The 24,473-nt window shown below is 42.4% G+C and overlaps 1 protein-coding gene across 3 annotated transcripts in view; it reads left to right on the top strand.

Annotated features, from left to right (window-relative positions):
* LOC105455968 (glutamate receptor 1) overlaps positions 1-24,473 on the top strand; it is a 208,986-nt gene that overhangs the window by 98,350 nt on the left and 86,163 nt on the right. The window contains exons 1-2 of one of the 3 annotated variants that reach the window (XM_011699709.1): positions 9,094-9,216; positions 17,814-17,966. In XM_011699709.1, coding sequence (XP_011698011.1) covers positions 17,867-17,966 — 100 coding nt within the window. In that variant the 5' untranslated portion in view covers positions 9,094-9,216; positions 17,814-17,866. Of the gene's footprint in view, positions 1-9,093; positions 9,217-14,025; positions 14,059-17,813; positions 17,967-24,473 lie in introns of those variants that run through there. The other 2 variants (XM_011699708.1, XM_011699707.1) reach the window with 2 other exon arrangements.

Here is a 24,473-nt window from a genome sequence, read left to right as displayed (position 1 = left end):
ATTGTTTTGTATTGGCTCCGTAACAAAACAAGATTATGCCCCGAGTTCTTCGTTTTTACTTCCGTTTTTCCAGCCGGCGAATGGGAGTTTCGAGTTAACATCGATTCTCCTGGAAATCGTTCCGCCATGTTGTCGATCCGACAACGCGGATACAGCAAAGAGAAAAAAAATTGAATTTACGGATATTGCATCGCGGAGGGGAGAGGGAGAGGGAGAAGGAGGCGAAGGAAGTAAACGTAAGCGGATGGGCTCATAATCGCATAGATGGGACTTTATTCTTGGTCTTACTGCATTTACCGTGGCCGTAAACACGACCGAGAACAATGCGGACGCGCGGTCAAGTACCGACGATGGAAAATTTTTATAATCTGCTGGATATAGCTCGACAAAATCCGCCGCCCTCGCCCTCCCTCCGACCGGGCGCAAGCATTTTCCGATATCGCGTAATTATTTCCGTCACGCGGGGCCACGCCAGGAGTTTTCGGTCGAAAGCAGTTTTCATACAAAATTTTTATCGCGCATCGACGATTAATCTTCGCAGGGAGCGATGGGCGCCAAAGGTTGGAAAAACGAGGTGGTACACCCGATAAGATACACCCGAGAAGATGGTGTGTAAGGAAACTGAACGCGGGACAGAGTTTATCCCAATAGTAATATTTCTATTCCTTCGGTGTCCCGTTCGAGCACGGGATTTCACTCTCCCTTTTATTCCGGTTATTTCATATCTCGTCCTCTCATCCTCGTCTCTGCTTTCAGCCTGAGATAGGACTGACATAATTTTCCGAGATAGTGCCCGGGTCCCGTCCTCTCCGCTTTCTCCCTCCCATAACCCGCCACCTCCGGGTTTCCTTTCCTTCCGCCTTCGAGCTCGCAAGGCCGGCACCGACCTCCCTCTTTTTATATCCTGCCCTCTTCCTTCCTCCCTCCTTTTTTTCCTTTCTCCGAGCTGAAAGCAAAGGGATCGCGTAAGTCAGCCGATTCAAGGATCCACGCCTGTGCTGCCTTTTACTCCTTCTCCGCTTTCCTTCCATTCTCTTGTCGTCTTTCTCAAGTCGAGAGTTCATGTACATCTTTTCGAGTCAATTACGCCTTTTCCCGGCTGTCTCTTGTCCGTAAAGTCGAAGAAACGTCAAAGGCGTCCGCTTTTCCTAATGATCGCATTACGTCGTATTACTACAGGCCCGTTGAACAGAATCATGTATTTCGGATGATTGCGAAAGGATTACCGGAATATTCGGCCACCTTAATGCCGGATAATCTGCTCGCTCGACGGAGTCGAATGGAATCGGATGCCGACGCGAGTTCAAGTTGTCATCATCATCATGATCGGACACGATTCATCGTTACGATGTCGCAGCATGTACTCGCTGTTGCTTGATTAAGTTCCCGCACATCTACCGAAAGCCAAGCAATTAAGGCTGTCCGCAACCACTGTATATTGGTCGATCAAGCTTGCCCACATCTGTTACACATCGGTCTAAAATTGTCCGTCTATGTGTACTTCGTTACTCATCGCGCATTATTTTATTGACGCAAAAACCATTATTATCGCAGATATCAAAATTTGTTATCGTTATCCATCAAAATAAACATCATTTTTGCATTGATACGAATCTCAATAGGTTCGTAATTTAAACGTTTTCTAAGCATATTTTACTAATTCTATACTAATTAAATAAATGTAATAATTAATAAAACTTTGCGGGAGACAAAGAAATTTTCTATATACTATTATTTACCCAAATGGGTAAAAAAAGTACAATAGAAAATCTTAATATAATAATTATATTAACGTTATGAAGGCGAGATTTTTTTGTTTCTTTCTTAATGAATGCATTATAATGAAATCCCATTCTGAAAAAGAGGAACGCTGTTGCTCTTTTATGTTTCTTCATTTCTCATAAGGCTGCGATAAATGTAGCTTTCAAGGACGAAACTGAGAAATGATCGTTCGCTCTCGACGAGTCAGTTTCGCAGTTGACCTACCGTTTCGCTGAGAGATACAAATCAAAGTGGTAAAGAAACGTTTCGCTCGCCGCATTAAACCAACGGCCATTCACTGGTGCGACAATCGGTAATAAAATTCACGTAGGTACTGAAGTTTCGAAGACGATCGCCATGCACAACGGTTCACCCACATCGTCACGTCGGCGATGCGGCTGTGCGAAGCAGCGCTTCCTCCACATTGTGGAATAGTAGAGCCTTTAGCTCTTTTCGGGGTGGCGTACGACTTGACTTTTATCGGAAAGTGATATCGCCGCAGCAGCGGGTACTGCACTTTGAGAGAAGGAGTAAGTCAGAAAGCTCGTTGAAAGAGGGAAAGAAGAGAAGGTTGAGCTAGGAGGAGAGAGTTGGACGAGAGAAAACGCAAAGGCAGCGAAAAAAAAGGAAGCAGAAGAGAAAGAGGAGGAATAAGGAAAAGAAGAAGAGAAGAAAAAGAGGAAGAAGAGGCAGAGGCAACTACCGAAGTTGAGACGAGAGAAATCGAGGAATTCGCTTCGATCGTGACCAACTCCATACGAACCTTTTAAAATCGAGATCCCCGCGCAAGACGCGGAGTTAGGTGCCTCCCTGCTGGCGGAGAATACTTGCCCTTGATTCCACGAGGACGCTCGGAACTTCCTCCTCCCTCTTCCTCGTACTCCCTTCTATATTCGGGCATTCGCCGCTGGCCCTCGTTGTCGTTCACGGGCCGTGGACCAAGTACGTCGCGATTGTGCCGCGCCGGCCACTGAATTCAGCGACACGGAAAAGCCATTCTTCCATGAAAAGGACCCGAGTCGTTCATATGGCCCCCGTCGATGTCCGCCGTAATCCACCGTGTACCCGCATCGACACTCGACGGCGTGCACGACCCTCGGACATCTGTACTTACGAGTCCTCCCTCTCGCGTCGTCCCGGCTCCGGAGACTCGCTTAACCAAGGGGAACGACACTGGCGATGAATGGGATTACTGATAGCCACTCGACGTCTTACGACATCCACTGTTTACGATTCTCGACAGTCTGCAGGTACAAGCCGAAGCGTAATTGCTGCCCGATTGAGGGATAACAAAATACTACTTGTTGAACATATACGTATTATTCGAGTCAAATGAAAAGCGAATAATAAAATGCAACTATTAAATTGATAACGTGTTGTTCGTGAAAACATAGGAAAAGCGGTAACGCGTTATTACTATTTTATTGGACGCTCTGGGCGGATCCCCCAAGAGTGTGGACATAAGGGAAATCACACAAGATTTGAATTAAAGGAAGATAAATATAAATAAATGTACCATGTGAATTTGAAATGTATTACTGCGCACATGTTACGTATAAAATTAAAAACAAAAAACACATGTTTACTAGTAATCTCAGAGGTATAAATTAAAAATGCACAAAAATACATTCAAATGTATTTAATACATTTAAAATTGATATACGTGTAGCTCTCTTTTATGTTGACTAGTAAAAGAAATAAATATTTAAACAATCCCGCACGCGAACATATATACATAAATATAAAAATTCCATATTTAAAAATACCTTCAAAAATTTCCCATATTTATGAATATCAAGATCCAAATTTTGGAGATCTCGTTTACTTTACTTTGTAAAGATATTTAATTGAAATGAATACACGATCCCACTTGGCTTTCCGGCCGGCTGGCCGAGAGACCAGCTTTTTATCCTACCGCTGGCCTAGACGTACGCTTATCCTTTTTCTCCCCGTTTGTAGTTTGCGATCGATGCACTTGTCGTAAGTATGCACATCGAACTCGCGTGGTCGACAAAGAAGGCTGTTGTGAGCCTCGGCGAAGCAATAAACCTCCTTTGCTCCGTGCCAGCGCAACACGAGCCACTATCCGTTATTACGAAATACTTTACATACTCTCTCGATGTTTTTATTAACATACCACCACCGAAACGGGTATGAAACACCGCGGCATACGGTTCACGCATGTGCGACCCGGCGTTGCCGATGAATTACGAGCGGGAATGCAAATGCATTCGCGTCCTTCGCCTTCGCCGGCAATTCCGAAGCACTCTTCGGTCGGTCCCCGTGGAGTTTTATCCGCCGTTTTATTGCGCACGTCCTAGGAGCGTTTCATACTAATCCGCTTACGGGCACGAATTTCGGAGCATATGATTCCGAAGCGACTGCATGCCCTATGAGCGCATCCCCTCTCCCCCCACCCCCGTTCAATCTCCCGTAGAGCTTCCGTCGGTTGATGCTCGATCGAGTGCTCCCCATATGCCAGTACTCGGGGACACGCAACGATAGATACCGGGAGGTATTCCACGAATTTCTCGTTTTACATTCCGCTATAATCTCAAAGAGGGTATCTCCGAGCGAGGGTCTTCCTTGAGAGACGGCCAAGCCACCGTGAAAAGCGGTAACATCGAGAGACAAAACAAAGTTCATTCGGACGAAAGAAAAGTCGTCGTGCGTCGGGCCAGCGGATACACTTGTCTCAAACAAGATCGTGCGCGAGGTAGACGCGTGGGGTATAAGCAACGAGGACGGTGCCCTAGCTCTTCTTGCGCCACGGCAAACTCACGTGAGCATACGAGCTTCGAGCGCACGAGAGCTGAGCAGCGGACCACGGGTATTTACATAAGAGTGGCTGCTCGCGATGCTTTATCCGAAGGAACCTGTTACCTGCGGGCGTCGGAAAGGAGCGGCATGAAAAGGAACTCCTGACAAGATCCGTCAGGCCTTATACAAAATGTACAATCTCACCATGCTCCGTTACCAAAAAAAAAAAAAAACAAGAAAGAAAAAAAATGACGACGGCATTGAACCGCGCCGTCGTCGGGGATATTATATAAAGTAAAGCGAAATATCCTTCTTGGAGCTACGCCGTGACATTGTAATATCAATTTGCAAGTAACGTATTACGTATTTATTATGTTGCTAATACGCTGGCGTTTATATTCTGTCTGTATTTTGATTGATGGATTCGGGAGAGAGCGTACGTTATGGCCGCTATGCGACACCGAATAAATAATATATGAGTGTCTTTATACATTTATTTAAAGCGGAAATAGAATTGCGCGGAGACAATAACTTTGCCGATTCAATATTTGTGCGTTGCTGTTGCCAAGAAAGAGAAACGGAAAGAAAAGGCGCAAGCGATATTCGGAACGGTACGATTGAGAGACGACATCGTATACAAAATTTATAATTTCCCAATCTTATAACGTTTACTAGGAAATCAGAAATGTTGAACGTCTTTCAAAATTCTCTTTTTAAAATACGATGTTAGTTTTATTATATATATATATATATAATATATGTATGTATGTAAAATTAAATAGTTGATTAATGAAAGCATAAATTATGATTATTAAAATTACTGATAGATTTCGAATAATTCCTGAATTAAGCGCAATCAGATTGAAATAATAACATTTTGGAGCTTTCTAATAGGATTTATTTTCCAACACGCTAGGATGATCCTTGATAATGCATATTTTAGTTTAAAATCCTCTTTCATCCTCAGACGAAAGCACTGACGTGCAAACAGACACGCGCATATGCGCAGTTTTACCAATACCAGATTCCGAACATTTACATAAGCTCGGATCTTAGCCATGCCACGTCCGGATGTGCTTACCCCTAGGAAAGAGAGAAAGGAAGGAGGACGGGAGTGGGTGGCGCGAAGACGGGAGCTAAGAAGGTGAGGGTACGGGGCGGCGGAGGGTTCGCGGAAAGATCCGCCAAGTCGTATACAAAATTCATAATCTCACGGCGTTATAATGTTTGCCGGGATAGCGCGGAGGTGTAGAGAGTCCTGGTATGCATAAAGTGCGGTGATGGCGTGGTATACGAGATCCTGGAAGAAGAGCGAAGACGATGTACGCGCGCGAGCCGTGGCGCGGGGCGGCGGTGGGGTCGGAGGGAAATATTATGACTCGAAGCAGCAGGAGACTGTAATGGATCGCCGTGAGCGGGCACACGGGCCACGGGATGCATTCCCACTTTATAAATCACCACCTGTACTTAGGTACTGAAAAATCGGCTCCAGGGGAAAATGACGGTGGGTACTTAAAGGGAGAGAAAGAAAAAGAGAAAGAGGGGCGGTGGTGTGGAGGTGCAGCGACGGATCCTGATTTTTTTCGTAAGCTCATCCTTTTCCTTATGGAATAATGTAAAATAATAACCTACGGAGGATCAAGATGAGGATCTACGATCACACATCGAAACCGCAAAAATCAAATATTTTTATTTGGAGTATTTTTTATGTGATTGCGCGGAATCACCGTATTTGCCTTTTATCTTAGTAGAATATATTAAAGAGAGTTGTAAGAAAATTGTTTCGCTTGCTCTATACTTATCTCTCTCTTTTCTCGAACATATTGTTTCCCTGCTGGAAATTCATTGGGTCGTCGTTTTTCAAAAGTAGAGAATATAAAGTTTAACATATAAGTATTATACTGTCGTGATTACAATATAAATTGTATGTAATCGATCCTTTGTCCACCGTTCGGTTTTATTGAACTTGCATCTGAAAACTTTTTTATATGGTCGTACAACGAAATAGCCGAAGTTCTTTGACCGGTACGTAGGTACTATTGCTTCTTTGTTCAAGAAGTACCTTGGAAGTACTACGTTTTCTGACTCCCATAAAGGACGTTATACCGATCGGATTGATCACTTTTAACCGGGAACCGTCCGTACGGCTGCCTCTATTCGATCGTAAATCGTGGAACAATAGAGTATGTATACCTTCGGTGAAAAGTGAGAGAGAAAGAGAGAGAGAGAGTGAGCGGTGCGCAAGGCGAGATCTTTTGCCTGGTGGAACCATCGCCATTATTTGAAAGAGCTTTTAAGGCAAGCTCCCTTTTACATGATTAAGAACGTTCTTGCTTGGGCGCCTCTTACTTAGCGCAAAGTTCCTCGCAGACTTAAAGCGCTTAATCTTCTTTGCCAAATAGTAGCTCCTTGTACCGGCTGGATAATGGTGACTGCTTCATAATAACTTGGTGCCCGGGGTTTGGTGGCGACTGCCCATAGCTGCGGAGTTCGTTACATCTTTTGCGCGAGTAATGGCCGCATTAAATATATATTATTTAACAGTGTGATTACACTCCGCCAGAAGCAAGTTTATGGCATGCAGTAATTGTATCCGGTAATAGATGCGGGACTGGACTGTGTCTTTAATTAAAGTTACCTCCTCGTGGCTTGCATTTCCGTTCATTACACCGTCTGTACTTCGATACTCCAAATTATCCATATTTACTCAGATTTCATCGATCAATTTCTGGACATGCCAGTATTGCTGCAGCGCCTCTGTCCGTCACGTCGATTAAATTTTGTCATGGGAAAATGTACGTATTTTGAATGCGCTTGATCTTGGGAGGGAAATGAATACGACCGAGCGTGGGCTAACATCCAGGTTGGACACGAATAAAATTACCGACGGACGGATTGAGATTTCTGATGGATAGATACTCCGAGCAAATTGTGTTGACCCAAGCTCGCATTAACGGGGGAACACTAATTTCGACGGTGATTGCCAATTTACATGGATACGAGGTATGCCCGACCTGCGTGGCATAATCATGTTGTAAATATACAGTAAAGACTGTCGCGTAATAGTTGATACGAACCATTAAACAGTTGCTTTTCTAATTTCTAACAAATAACTTCGGTCGATTTCTTCTATCCTGTGTGAGTGACATTTTAATATTGTTGAAAATAATTTAAAAAGTTAAATGCAGATTTTGCTGTTTTTCTCGTTGTATTTTCTGTTATAAAGTAACAATAATAACAACGAAACTAATAAAGCGAAGAAACTGAACCCGTAATTGCAAATATCCTCCGATGTATCCGATTCATATATACAACTGCGATATTTTATATAAATTTTCTCTCCAAATTTAAATTTTTACCAATGACAATATAATTTCATTTTACTTTACTAAAGCTACGTAAACTTATTATGAAATAAAACGAAACATTGCACGCGTTATAATTATTACGTGTAATTAATTAACCGAGAATCGTACGCTGTAATTGCTTACAACCATCCACTTCTTTCCCTGCGTAAAGTGATGATATCACTTTTCGTAATTAATTAAATTAGTAATTACAATGCGCAATAGGCAGAGGCCGTCGTGCAATTTTGAACGAACCGGAAATTTTGATTAATTCCCGAACTTTGCCGCGGTGAGGAGTCTCGTTTGTATTACACACGTGGGACGCAATCATTTATTTTGTTATCTCGCATAGCATAGTTGAACCGGATGCGACTAGCGTAATTATAGAGGTAACTGTATGAAGAAATTAAATTAATTAGATCACCGACAATATGGTATTTACGAGGTACTAATAATAACTGTTACGCCCTACTCCGCTCTTTGCGCCGCTACAATTATACCACACTCTTGTGAATCCATATAGTTAGCGCGTGTCACGCACAATGATATCTAATAACAACGTTTACATCTCATTTATAACTATGTACAAATATAACTAAATTACGAATCTCAGCCGACATCGCCGTAAACACGAACGAACCGAAATGCATTTAACGCGTGCACCAGGCGCGTGCTGCCTGTGCGTGTTTGTAGCGTGTGACGTTGCATTTTGACCGCGTAACGTGAGCGATTGTTTAGCGGCTTGGCGGAACCGGGCGTGACCGGGAGTGGATGCAGAGAACGGCAAAATGTCTCAACGTTAATCGTTGAATAAAATTTCGTCGAGTGCGCTTGGCGGAAAAGCAAGCGCCATCAAGACACTTGGTTAACGTCGCCATTGTGTAACACACGTATACATGCATACACATGTATTACACAAAGAAAACGATTAATAATGAATTAAATTACTTAACTGTTCTGCAACGCGGCCCGACCTCGGTGTAATTACGGGACAAGCCGCGACACTATTCAAACGCAAGCCCGTCCGGGTGATGGTGGAGGCAGATACGTATTTCGCTCACGTATCGCGGTCTATTAGTTAATTATCCGACGCGACATAGGCTATCTTGATAGGACGCTGCGGCCGGATGCATCTCGCACGGTACAATCTGCCGCGTAACGAGAGCCAGTCCGGCTGCGTGCACACTGCCTCGCGAATTGCAGAATTCAACGAACGCCCGGCCCGGCGCGCGCTGTCGACAAACAACAAACAGGAAATTATACGATACCGGCGTGCGCGAAGGCACGCGCGAATTCGCACGCGCGATTTTAATCTGGCCTAACCACCTGACGGAACGAGACAAGAATGGTAAGTAAAATATGTTTGATTCGTCCAAGTGAATTGTGAACTGTGACGCCGAATTTCGAGATAACTTTCTTCTTACCAAACGTAGGACTATAAGGCCTAAATAATAACAAAAGCAACACATCACTCAGACGGATAAAAATAATTTAATTCAATTTATTTCATCTTTCAATTACTCCCTTTCCAGCGGATTTTTTAAATTTATTAATATTTTAATGTAATGTCAAGATATACTAAACGGAAATGGTAGAAAAAATCAAGTCCGAGCACATTATTATATATAAAAATCTCTTTCATACATGCAGTTTTTACGCAAAGCGGCTTTTCCGTTATATATATTTACGTCGTTATCGTGCTGTCACGTTGCTACAATAACGCATCGTTGTCTTGCGTGGTTGACATTGCATTTCTTTAGAAGAAAAGACTGTTCGATCTCGTTGAGGAATGTGCCGGAATTTCCTCCACGTTCTTGCGATTCATAGTGACATTCTTTGATAACGCACCACATCGATCATGAATGCGTAAAAGCTTCTTGAACCGATCTCGTAATCGGACATGGAGGAATCTTGCTATTTTTTACATTACTGAAGCGCGAGGGAAAGCGAATAACGCTGATATGAGAATCTTCATATCAATGCGACATCGTGAGAGCGAAAAAACTCGATCTTTTATTCAGTTTATTCCATTGCGAGAGAAACGAACGGGAAATATGAAGGAATCTTGCGCACCACGCGTTTCACATCTGCTGATATGGTGAAAGGGGGGAGGGGGGAAGGGCTAGCAAGCTGGATAATTGCGGGAGATAGATGCTAATTAAAATGTTTACCACCACGCTAAAGATGGTAGCTCCATTTTATCCTTTGCAAACTTTACGGCCGATTAAAATTATAAGAGCTGAATTAGCATTTGTGAAGTGAATTCGATGACTCCGCAAAGCGTAATATAACATTCCGAGACCTTTCGTCTCGAGAGTACTATCGAAATACATTCGCGAGCAGTAATATTTAAATTTGTCGGAACTCTTGCTCTTTCGACTCTTGCGTTGTACTACACATACAAGTAATCAGCATAAAAACTCAGCTTCGTCGTACCAGCTCCTCGTCGTTTCTCCCATTTCACGCACACATCACCGAGTATTCCATTCATTTGCTCCAATTTTTTTCATCGTACCTAAGTACCGAGTTACATTAACTCACTTGTGCTAATTAAAGTCAATATTGCGAAGTTTCATATTAAACAATTGGCATGAAACAGCCGTTTTATCGCGGGGTCGAAAAAGTTTCCGTTCCTGCCGGGGTCGTGCTCAGGGAAAGATCTACGGCAGAAATAGCGCGAACGAACGAGCAATCGATTCTCGAACTTCTTCGCACCAGAAGCGGAAAGAAACGAATCAAGACGGCGCTCTTCTTACTTCCCAGCCAGTCGCCTGCGACTCGAGGAGCTTTCGGAAATTATTCAACCTTCTCTTTCACCCATCTCTCTCTCTCTCTCGTTCTCTCTTATTCTCCCTCTGCCTATCTCACTCGCTTCTTGACGGGCTCTCTCGTGCTCTCGGGCGCCGGGAAGCGTACCGTATTAACATAAAGCGGATTCAATATCTGCGGATAAGAACTTAATTTAAATCCCCGGAATATCTTAAGGGATACAATATCAGATCACTCGGCGAGAAGAACGAGACGGGACGACGCGACGTCTCCACGCGGTCCGTCCGCTGTCACTCGTCTCCTTCGGACTCCTCGGAGGATACCTGGTATAGATGTAAATCAAGTTACCTCGTTAGGTCATTGTCGCTGAATTGGATTTGTCGCGGGAGCTGACTCGTGATTAGCTGTGGCGTTTGCCGAGCGGAGCCCGCAGCTAGCTCTAATCTTACGGAAAGCGTCTAGCGTCTGCGAATTCGACCCAGCGCGATGCATTCCACGCGCTCGGTCCGACGGAGGGAGATTACGTCACCGACATTATTATTTTACTTAAAACGCGCGGCTAACAAGCGTACGGACGCGTCTTTGCTCGCCCGCAAGCTTATCTCTAAACAAAGCATACCGTAAAAAGGATGATATTTTATCAAACGCGTTTAAGCGCCGCGGCCGGTGTGCCCCGTATATAGTGTCGCATTTTTACTGCTGCAGCTGTAAAAAGGAAAAAAGCATTCCTTTTTTTTTTAATAAAAACATCGTGCGCGCTTTTATTGACCTAGTGGCGGAACTTCAAATTGGTCTGCAAATTTGCGTTTACTTCGGGAATCGATGCAATCGTAGCGGTGCACGTAGACTATTACTCTGTAACAGTCGATAAGGACAAATGATACCGTATGGCGATCACTGAATAATCGCGAAAATACTGTATTATCCGTGTCAAATAACTCAGGGATAAACGCGCTGAAATCGAGATATGGAAATTCAACGTATCGTAAGTGTAGAAGAGACCATACGTGCTACAAGCAGTGGCGGCATCGATAAGGGTGGTAAGGGAACGTAGATAACAATAGGTATGAGTAATTGAGCCTCGAAGCAAAATGCGTCGAGGCAAAGCTATGCCGATCAAATTATCTTCAATAAGAATCATTTATTGTATTTAATTCGATTATAAATAGAATGCATTGTTTAAAAAGTAATTGAAATGTGCAAACGAGTTACTGGAGTTCTCTATTGTTAACTGAACGTTTGAACGTTATTTTAAACATACCTCTCAGAGAAATCAAGTGAAACAAATTTCTATCTTTTGTACCTTTATTTATATGAACTACTAGAGAGAATTATCTTGTAACATTAATGAATATAGTTTAGATAAAAATCTAGTTTTAATCAAACTGATTAAATTGTTTTAAGAATTTTCGTAACCTTAGACTTTTTTTTTCACGAATCACAATTAATAGAATGCTGCATGAAACATCTTTCTTTCGGGGAAAATTGCTGTGATTAAAGATTCTGGGAATGTCAGCGATTGTCGTCGGAGTTCGATCTCTGCCAACTCGGCCGTTTATATTGTTCCCGATATTCAATTACAAGGCCGCGAACTCTCGTAAGAGAAGTTATAGGAAGTTTTAATGGTTTGTAATGTCGACGAGGGGGTTTCAAGTCAAAGATCAGACGCGGTCTCGGCAATCGAATTTTCGGTTAGCCCGGACATACAATGCGCATCGCCGAATATTGCCCGTCGCGTGTTTGCCGAGAGAACAAAAAGCTTCAAAGCGCGGTCGGTCGATATTCAATTCGTCGCTGATAAAATAATTTCAATTTCGCTCGAGTAGAAAACGCAAGCGAACGATTTCGCGCGCGCAACGCGCAAATTAAACGACGTCGTACGATCTCCGATACTTGTTCGCGCGTGCACAAACGCGACTAAACGCAACGGGAATCATCTCCTTTTTGCGCGAGAGGCGAAACTGCAAAACTTGTTATCTAAATCGTCGACTGTCCTCGTGATTATAACTGCCGAAGTTCGCGCGCTCATTGAGTGATACAATCGCGTAACGATCGTGATCGTTGCAAGTCGTACACAAGTTCTACATTGTTTGGACCGCGCGAATAGTCACTTGTGTGCACCGCCAATTGCAGCTTCTCCATATAATTTCGGCCGTGACTGGAATCACGTAGCTCGGAATTCCCAACAGCGAAACGTTTTAATTGCGTAGAGGGAGAAATAGCCCGCGAGTATACAGTGGCAACAGGGTTGAAAGGTCGCAACACCCGCGTGACGTACAATGAAAATGGATATGCGCACAGTGGAATTTCCATAGTTGCTAATCCATCATAATTTGTACGATTCGAACGAACCGCCATCCTCGCCCGACAGTTGTAATTACATGTACGTATCAACAGAAATTTCTTAATGCAATTTCGTTTCCCTGCACTTGTGACGCTTATTAAAAATGAGATCGCTCTCGGGCTTGAGAAAGTATATGCAAATGCATATACTTTCTTGGGAGATGGAAAGACTTGGAGACTCTCGCAAATTGAATCGGACCAGCTCAGTGGTCACAGTCCGTCACGAGTCAGACACGGCGGATAATGGAGTGCCACAGCTACTGTCAGTCCGCGTTTCAATGCCGCATTCATGGTCTTACCGGCAATGCCAGTATAAGTAGCATTCGTCGGACTTTCCGATACTTATTAAGTATTGAAGTTGCCGTCGCGAAGCTGCGGAAAGTCTACCATTGCGAATTGCGACGCATTGCTCAATCGACAATAATAGCGGGGGAGAAAAAGTCGTGCAGCGGGAAAAATCTCGAACGCATGCGAGAGAGGGTGGGACGATGCGCGCGATCGGCTTGGAGACCGCGGCTTTGATAGACGCCACCGGGAAAGGGAGGAAGAAAGCGGAGTTCGGAAGACGAGTGGGAAAGGAGGCGAGCGAGTATACGTGCGAGGGAAATAGTGGAGATTCCGCGGTTTTCGAGTATGCGGGCGAGAAACGAAAGAGAAAATAAGGGTAAAAAGGGAGGCGAATTATTGGTCGACATGGAGAAAAACGAAGGACGCTGTAGGGGCGATGAAGGGTGGGAGGGAGGGGGGAAATGATAGGAAGGCAGACAGCTGCGGAGAGACCGAGAGGACGAAAATAACGATGAAGAGAGAGAGAGAGAGAGAGGAGCGAAAGGAGAGGACGAGATGGATAAAGGAGAGGAGACGAGAGGAGATAGGAAGGACGGAGAGAAAGCGGAAGAGAGAAGGGAGAGCAGATGAGAGGAACGATGCTGAAGGGCGGGAGGGGGGGTACAGCTGGGTTGCTGCACGAGTAACGAAGAGAGGGAATCGATGTGAGTGTGAGACACTGGTGGGGAAGCACCAATCAATAGACGCGCGGCGGCGCTCCACCTGTCAACGCGCGCGGAGATAAACACAGGTAGCTTTAAAATGACGTTTAAAGGCACCGGTGTATCAGGTGCACGATGCGTCAGTGCAACGTATGCCTATATCCGCTATATAAGGGTTACGCGGATAGAGACATTGCCGGGATAATCGGGAACCTCGAAATTCCTGCCCTTTATTATCCCGTCCTGCGCCTCAGCTCATCGTCGTCGGTCGTCGCCATTCGCCGACGGAGATAAACGGAAGTATCCCTTTTATCCGAGTATTATACGGCTAGGGTTACATATACCCGCCGGACTTGTATCGCCACGGACAGACGTTCTCCGCGCGTGTAAAAACACCTGGAATATTTGAACGAGGCCTTTTTGCCCGGTATGCATTAACGCGCGCGTCCACAGAAGAGAACTAATAGCTCCTCCCCTCCCCCCCCCTCATATTTTGCATATAAAACGATCCCGTCGAGGAAATCGAGTTTAGCGGTCGGTATTCCGGTTTTACAGCAAACGGCAATATTCATCGTTTAATTATACGGTTGCGATCTAAATTAATCCGCCGGCTCTCGTCGGCCGGTAATAAGAATACTGCTGGTTGTAATAAGCGCACGCTCCGCGCAGTGATTTACCGTCCAAGTTTTGTACGTCGTATTTAAGGGAAAGCCAATATATTCGCCGAGTTTCCTAGGATGCATCATAAATACCTATATCATAGTGATATAGGTTTATCGCTAAACTCGTCAAACTTCCAACTGTTGCCGACGTAACAAAGAGTGCGTGATTCTTAATCTTAAAAGTTGCGCGAGACGTTATTCTTTTCAATTTATAAACAGCGTGCACGTTGCGTATATCAGTTACTGCTATACCCATCCCCGCGCCAGATTCGCGAAATACTTGAATTGAAGCATAAATTTAACGTAATGCTACTTGCATTTCATTACGATTATTTCGTAGTCGGCAAAATTTTTGCTGCGCGCGAATTTCCACCGCTTTTGACACAGTAAACGAAGAGCGGGTTAATTAATATTAGCTTAATGCGATGCTGGCGGCAATGCGGCTTTGCGGATTTTATTGTGATTACAATCCAGTTACGCGAATGTATTTTCGCTGACGCCGATTTTTGTCTTGATTAGCGGCACGGTCGGCTCGCGATGTAAAACAATTTTAATATCGACGAAGATATTCAGCAAATATCGGCGCGGACGTGTTTGTGGAAAAAGCGGGAGGCACGGGGGGAAACGAGAGAGCGAGAGAGAGAACGTATTAAATACAGCACACGGGACCGAATTCCTGCTCGTCCTCTCCTTTCGCTCTTTCAAGTATTTTAATCAAATGATATTAGCGGCACGCCCGATATCACGCTGACCATATCACACGCTGAACGTCTTTCGGTTTAATCTCCTGTCTCGCTTGGACAGCATAAAACCGCTTCAAAGGCGTTAATCGCCTACAATATGCTAATTATTAAGCACACGTGTGCAATAATAATCTCCTTTTATCGCCGTCCCGATAATTTCGTGCGCGATAGTTTAAATATCGTCGGATATTCAAGGGACAAGATATTCCGTTAGCGGTAAACCGCGAATTAAGGGTGGAAGCGAATTATAAGCGGGTACGTTCTGGGATATCAATTACGAGAAATTAGCGACGCTATTGTGGTATAATCGTGGCTGTGTGTCGTCCGAATTACAATGGGATTCTTTCTGCGGCGATTTCCTGTGTGTAGCGAGTATAATGGCTCAGATTGCCACGCGGTATCTCGTCTGCGGGTTTCTGTACGTTCAGCGAGATAATAAAATTATGCGCCTCGTAAAACGACGGTCCGCCTCGTGTCTTGACACCGTGCACGATCGTTTAAAATGTTCACAAGATTACACACGCGCGGATTCGGCGAAATATACGAAGCCGGATATCACGCGCGCGAGATCAATATTCGATATTTAATAGTAACAATTTTAATTGGAACACTACTGTACCGTGATTCCAATTTATCGCGCTGTCAGAAAGGATGATTAATAAAAGATATGAAGTAACATTCCAGCTTCGGTGAATATTATCCGCTGTCACTTCATCATCTCGTTGTATTTGTACAAGAGTATTCTTCAAATCTGCAGATGCAAGTGATGGACGAGGCACAAACTGCAGATAGATTAAACTGATTACTAATGCCAATAAATTTGCGGCTGTCGCAAACTATTTCATATAGTTACATTTCAACGATCGTGTGAATCTAATGAACGAAAGAACAAAAATGTTTGTCGCTCGCGCATTTACGGCGTAATTTGGATGGGGAGAATACTTCTTTGTCCGGCGCATTGTTCACCGTGTACAATGCCGACGAGTTAATAACTGTATGGATTACGCGTGAAGCAATATCTTTGTGTTCGCCTGTAAAATATGAAATCACGTCGCGCGACGTTGCGGCACGATATCCTGTCCACTTTCAGTTTACTGTCGGCCGGGATTCCGGGCGGATCGTAATACTACTTTGTTTCGGAACTTCCCGCCGATATTTCACGAGGCGGGAACCTGCGAAATTAGATGCTCTCATAAAAGCAAAGAAAAATCCACGTGTGACGGGCATGTACGAGACGAGCAGGCGAGCACAGGGCCGGGCGGACAGGCGAGGCAGAGGTGGAAGCGGAAAGAAATGAAACGGGGAAAGGTGCGCTATAATATCGTGTAACACTTCGGAGCGTATCTTATTCGCCGCGTGAAAAGTTCTCTCATTGCACGGGCGGGGAAAAACAGCTCCCAGGCACAGCGACGTTCGGCGTTACAACTTTGAAAGTCGTAACGAAAATTATTTCGATACAAGTTTGTCAATTCGCACGATTGCCCGTTCTTCGTTGCTCCCTCTCTTGAATTCGCAACTAACTTGGGGAAGTATACATTTTATAGACGAAAATCCGCGTGCTCGCGGACGGAGCTTTCCCAGCTAGATATTAATGGTAACGTCGGATGCTCGGAATAACGAAGACACAAAGTGCAGTATTCAGCGCTGACAGTTACTCGATTATACGACGCATACCGTGTTAGCGTATCATCGATCACTTCATCGACAGCAGCATCTGGAATATGCGATACATTTGACGTGAAATAAATAGCTTGATAAATGCGTGTAGCCATATTATTTCTACAGTGACGACGTCAATATTTTCATCGGGATCGCAAACATTTTCACGGGGCTCTGACTTTGTGTCCGACTCGGGATGTCTGTACACATATTATAACAATCGCGCCAAGCCTTATTAAGATCGAGAAATAAATTCGGCGGTTTATCGGATGCGTAGCTGGTTTGCGGTAAATTACATGACGAGCGATAGCATTAATATTGGTACGTATTACCGACTATTAACGCCGAATGGATCGGTGTAATTACACGGACCTCGTATGCAGTCGCTGCCTGAGCAGACGCCGGCTTGTATCACTGCGCCGTATGTGAGCCAGTAGTAAACGGAGCGCCACACATCAGACATCCGATACAGGGTGTCGCGTCGGATTATCACATCCGATTTCACGACGGGCGAGATAATCGCGTTTCCTCGCGACATTTATTAAACTTGCGAAATTCTGCATAGCTCCTGAAATCTACATAGCCCTAATTGCGTGTCACTTTCCGCTAATATTTCGCGTAAAAAAAATGTCTTCTACATAATTTACCATATTCACTTGGAATACTAATTCTTAACAAATATAAGGATCAACTTTAATAGTGCTAAATTTATTTATATATTATATTATCGCATATATACGTGTATGGTATTTAATGAATTTCGTTATCTTCTGCTTACAGGTGCCATTTTTGAGCAAGGCACCGACGAGGTGCAGACCGCCTTCAAATTCGCAATGATAAACCACAACCAGAATATTACGACCCGCAAGTTTGAACTGCAAGCCTTCGTGGATGTAATTAATACCGCGGATGCCTACAAGCTATCCCGCCTCAGTGAGTACGAATATACTTCTTCTGCACGAAATTGTTATTCACCTCGCGTATCATATGCTGCGTGCAACATTCTTCTTCGAGAATTGTAAATATCCACACGTCGACGGCAGAAGACTCGGGAGAAGAAAAACTAAATCATAGACATTCACAGAGGCCGTTAAATATTTCATAGACATCTTCAAATGTCGATCGCGCGCTTGCCTCGCGCACGCCCGCTATAGTCGCGTCGAAATCGAGTGAACCGAATTCCATCGCGAATATTCCTCCGGATTGTACCGACAATTTTTCATGACTACATTTAAAGTGTCTGAAACGTCCGTAGGAACATAGCAGGGAATTTCGTTTCTGTCTCTCGAGGGTGGAAATCGATTTCGCGTTTTGTTCGCGATATCTGTACCGGTGTCAGGCACGGTGACTTATCAACAATGCTGAGGCGCGTACGTGCCGGAAGCGCGACATCTCCGCGCCATTGAATACACCGCAGCGGTCCGTGTCGGATATGAAATAAGTAACGTTTCGTTTCTATAGCGTCTAGCAGATACTAATCTCGCTACCTGGAAGGCGAAACGCTTCCATTTCCTACGACTCGCTATGCCGCACGTGCGGACGATAGTGAGAACGCCGGTCCTTGCACTCGCACATGCCTGTCTCTAAGAAAGCGTACAGCAGACAAAGGTCGGTCGATTAACACCGATACAGTCCCGTGATTGCAGGGGAGTAACTCACGTCTATAGAAATTCTACTTTCTCTTTGCGATCCCTCGTAAAAATGCGCGAAAGTTTCCAAGATAAACCGATTACTCGTGAGATCTCTTTCGATAATTCCGATAGAAATTTTGCGGAATCTGATTTAGCCGGATTCGTCGATTATCGAATCGCAATTTCGTGATTAAACTCCGTTCAATCATGCGATTAAGTTAGTGGAATTGTCTCATTGTTATGTTACTACGTGATTCGACATTCGCTTGCTTTCAATGGTGCCATCCAGCACTCAATGGTGTGAGAAGTTCCGGAATTATCCGAAGAGCCATTACATGTCACTTATCCTGATTTACACCGGAGCGTAGCAGGCGTGAATTTTCACGATAACAGTTATCACGCTTGTAATGAAGATATAATGTACATTTTTCTCAACAGTAACGTTCCAGGATACTTAATTTTTTCATCTTTTCACTCAACACACTATTACCATCTAATTATTTACGCCAATTGAAAAATAATTATTACATTAATATTAATAAAAGTAAACATATCTTATTTTCTTAATATCTTTTTCATCGATTATGTGTTTTATTATTGCGTGGAATTAACGTTTGTATTAATTATCAACAATTCTTTTCTATCGGAATTGATAGTAGTTTTTCGCTTCGTCGCTTATCACATACATTCGAAATTTGAAAGAGCTGATCGGCGAGGTTACTCGCGAACCGTTTGACGGCTTTTAACCAAGGAACGTCAGTCCAATCGAGCTACGTCGGTCCCCAGCTTTGAAGTCGATTGGAATCGTTCTAAACCGTAAACGGGTAGAAGGACAAAGGGCACTCGGGTGCCAAAGATATCGGTGTCTCCTATCATCGAAATCACAGTTATTGCGCCGTATTACAAAGAGATTTTACTATCGTAAGGTGATGTGTTCAAATTTCGTTTGAATTAACACGTGTTTATTCTCTGATTATGTATAAACAGATAAATTATGATATATATAAATTTAGCAATAATAACTGTTTGTTATTTTAGTTCTTATACAGAAGTAGATCAGAGTAGTATCTTGGGTCGATTGCACAGTGTAAATTATTCAACTTTTATGAGCAGAGATTACAGTAAATTAAATTTATTAGATTTTTATTTATACAATGAATTTGATTAGTATTATAATAATTTGTACAAATTCTTCAAGACATGTTTATAATAATTTAATAATAATGTGAAATGTTGGTAACCCGTTGCAATTCTGTTAACTCAAGAATTCGTGAATAGAATTTGCAGACAAGCTGGTTCATCGTGGATTCGTCGTGGCAATGCGAATATTTGGGCCAAGTCCAAGGGGCAGGGAGGCCGTGTTACGGTACTTAGCAAAGCTCCGTTAATTGTATTAACGTTGGTTGGTTCACCCGGATGAAGACCCTGTTATAATCCCACAGCTTTCTGCCCGGCAAATCTATTGCCGCGTTGCGCTCCGCTTAATGTTTTGGTCCACTAAAGCGATATAAGCTGTTGGCAAAATAACGAAGAAAGAGTTTAGTCTCAGCATTTTTCTCAGGTCTAATAATGTTGTCGGTATTAATAGAGAGTCATATCTCTGCGGTTATATATTGCGGAATAATAAAATCCCAAAAAATCACGTTAATAAGTACGTTAATTACGAAAAAAGTAAAATTCCTAAAATTTAAATTCGTTAATTATGTAATAAAATCTATGAAATAGTGATATAATAATTAGGTTGTAGAAATTTAGGATTAATATATCGGAAATTTGTCCGATAGAATCCATGTGTGCGGACCAAAAGAGATTTTACATTTCATACATTTGGTATTTCACTAGATGAATTGGCGGTTATTAATTATTCCGCTACGTGTGTGGAACGAGTTGCTGAATAGCAAATGTCATTACAGAATAGAAGAAGATGAAAGGAGCTCTCTCGCGATGAGAAAAAAAGAAACAATTTATCATGTAGTATCATCGTAAAAGACCTCCCATTTTTGCCTTTTTCATAACATTTATTCAATTTTAAATAGATTCGACGGAGGTATATAGCTTCGCCTAGAAAATAACAGACAGCGAAAATCATTATGGAACTGGACCGTCTCCCTTTACCATGCGCAAGGCACATGTATTTTCATTTCAATACACTTCATTCATATTCGTCGGGCATTACGTATGAAGTCCGATAAAATAGAAAGGCGTCGAATAAAAGCAGGCACCATCAGAAAGACGGAATATTCCTGTTCCATATAAAATCGCTTTTTACCCGTCAATACAAACACTGCAGGCACGGGGACATTAATGATTTCTTATTGTATGTAACGGGAGCAGCACGAATATCAAACAACTGCGGCGGGCGAGCCAAATTTGAAATATCAAAGAAGAATATCATTAAATAAATCTGGCTCCTTAATATATTTTCAATAACGTTTTCCCTCCGACGTTAGCGCGCGGAAGTCGGCTTCTGACAGGTTTTCGGAAGGGTTGCTATCGAGGGAACCGAAAATTATTGCGGGCGTAGGGACGGCGGCGACGAAACGCGGGCGGAGAAGTTTTTTCCGTTGAGAAATCACATGGTAGAACCGAGAATCCTGAGGGAGAGAATTTTCGCGGTGGCGTGGTACGCTCGTCTTAGCGGAACGTAATAGCCATCTATCAACTTTCGGTGCATATCGTATAATATCCTGCAAGATCCTTTGGCCTGCGGGGGCGGGTGGATGGAGAGAGAGAGAGGGAGAGAGAGAGAGAGAGAAAGGAGAGGGAATAACCTTCCCGCCACCCGCGTCCTCATCCTCTCGCCATGGCCGGAGAGGGATGAACGTATACGGGGCGCCAGCGAGCCAACCAGCCAGCCAGGGCCGGCATAAATCTGCCGAGGGCTCCCGAGGGTATTTCCCGCCTTTTTTCCCTATACCCTACCGCGCACCTCGCTCGCCTTCGCCTCCTATTCCACGCTTTCGCGCCCTTCTTCTCGCATCCTGAACCAGACGCGAGATGAATCCCAGGGTTCTATTCCCGCGTGGTTTATTCCGGGGCAAACACCCAGGCCCGTCGTCGACGAGGTGGGCGAAAGTCGACGACGATTACAAATTTACAGTTTACATTTACGGGAAACGCAAGATACCAGTGCTGCGTTGGTTTACGTCATATTGATTTAGCCATTGACAGAATAATAATTAGGAAGCGTCGACCTACGTTGAATTATAGATTTTATCTTCATAACATTCGCTGTTCTCATATTCTAGCATTTCAACTGTCAAACATCAGGTTCGGTACGCAGCGTATCTCTCAGAATATAATTTTATGTTACAAGATCTGTTGTTATCATGAAGAGATTTGTGTATGTGTAACATACATCTATTTAGTATTTGCTATTTAATACTGCGTGAAATATGGATGTGGAATAATAATCAGACATGTATTGTGAGATAATGATCTCGTTGAATCGATGTATAGCATATCGAACTATCATTACATTGAATTCGTAGCGATTACACTAAACATACAAGCCTATGTTACGTAAGCTCACAATTTTGTTTGGGTAAATGTTAATCAGATATGTCTGATTAAATCCTATCGATCCGTAAAACAAACCATTGAATTACATACTTGATCTGATTACATTTATGTCCCATTTTCACCTTAAACATATTCTGTTGGCTCTAATACTGAAAAGGCATACAATTAAACAAAGTTTACGCTACAATTTTCTTCATAATATTCTGTATATTTGTTTTGTTTCTTTTTGGTAGAACATTGAAAATATTCGATCTTTTCATTATAAACCAAACACGAGATAAACTCCCATTCCCATTATGTACCCGCATAGCAAATCCGAATGCAAACATTGGTTCGCGCGGACATGAATGACGAGGACGAAAGATAACGATGGTTACAATGTTTACACGTTTGCTAACGCAAACACAAGTCATGTGTTATCATTCTAATTAAAATGTAATTTAAGTAATTACTTATAAGGGATATTTACATTGTCTGTTAAATGCGAAACGAAACTACATTTAATGAATTTTGCATAATTCCCACTCCACAAGTATTCTTTTATTTTTATAAAACTATAATTAAAAAGAATATTGGTCCAATATAGATAAATTGATAACTATACGTATAATATACGATTTATGAGAAATTTTATTAATCCAACTTATTTTATATATTTTTATTACATATCATTTATTATTACATCGAAAATATTATAGTAATAAAAATAAGTTTCCAACGTTTTTTCAATATTGTCATAAGTACAATTAGCATATTAATACAAAAAAATTATCTTGTTAAAAAAACTCGTTTGTTTTAAAACAATATTTCTAAAATAATTAAGGTTGTTAATTATATTATAAATAATTAGAACAAGTCTAATCTCATAATTTTTAATTATATTAAAAATCTCGAATCCAAAAGTTACTTTTAAACTGAAGTAGACAATTCCTTTGAGGATTATGTCAAGATAGGTGTCAAATAAAGAGATCATATTTTCAAACGTTTGTATTCCATTATAGAAAGACGAAAATTACATTACGTTTTTTTGTCATCGTAATGTTTACCATTCATCCAAGGTAAATAAAAAATTTACCATAGACGAAAATTACATTACGCTTTTGTCATCGTAATGTTTACCATTCATCCAAGGCAAATAAAAAATTTACCAAGCATTATAATAAATGGGATCCACAATATTACGCATAAAGCTGACTAAAGAGCGAGGATATTCTGTTTAAAAACTCCGAGGTAAACTTCGAGGGGTATCTTAATCGCTGAACGCGAGATTCTCAACTTTAAGAATTCTTAGACGACGTCGTCGATCGCGACGCTCAAGAAGAAAACATTCCTTCCTGCTGTATGACGTCGTTTCCCGTTGAGTTTTACGGGATATCAGGTGCGATGCTGTGTTCAATTCCCGCGCGGTTTTTCCGAAAGTATGCATTACTTTGGCAAATACGATGAGGTCGATGAGGAGCCGCCTTGTCGGCGAGGAGTGTATCTTTATTATAAAATGCGAACAGAATGCCGCGAAAGTTCCAAGCCGGCGGAAAACTTTCTTTCCACGACGCTCCCCGTACTTATGGTTAACTTTATGTACGTAATCTTTGTACCTTGTTGTATGGACTTCATAATTAACAACTTGAATCAAACATCATTAACTCGGTTGCACCACACATACACACACACACACACACACACACACACACACACACACACACACACAATTTTTTTTTAGTCCAAACATTGCTTTATTTATGTATGAACTATTTTATGATAAAATATTAAAAAGATTTAATACAAGTGCTTATTTCTATAAAATAAATAGAAAAATATTTATATATTATACGTTTCAATCATTATCGAATAGAAGTACTTATCGATATACAATTTTAAGCGTGATGAAATTTATTACGGGAAATTTTATTCAATGATACATAAATTGAATTTAAATATCCATTAAAAGAGGAGAGAATATTTTTAATTTAACATATGTGTAAATATCATATGCATATCCGAATAATAAAATCTTGTGCGCGCATACGCTCAAGTTTATCTTCAAATCTCGCGAAAATCCTCATCTTTCTTCACGCTTTATTCCGCATCCATTTTCACACAGATCTCTTTATCGTTTTATTTATTTAATGAATATATTACACACATATATACCAGCGGTAGAAATGTTTCATTCCCCGCAACTTAGTCTGGCGACAACGACAGATGAGGGGATTCTCCGGTTCTCAAGTAACCAGATGAGTGGTAATGGTAATGTCTCTCGGAGGAGAGTCCTGTTCATGCAGAAGAA

This window comes from Wasmannia auropunctata, unplaced genomic scaffold (genome assembly GCF_000956235.1).
Source record: "Wasmannia auropunctata unplaced genomic scaffold, wasmannia.A_1.0 LD335828.1, whole genome shotgun sequence".
Lineage (NCBI taxonomy): Eukaryota > Metazoa > Arthropoda > Insecta > Hymenoptera > Formicidae > Wasmannia > Wasmannia auropunctata.
Note: the sequence above shows the minus strand (reverse complement) of the source record. Positions and strands in the feature narration are given on the sequence as shown.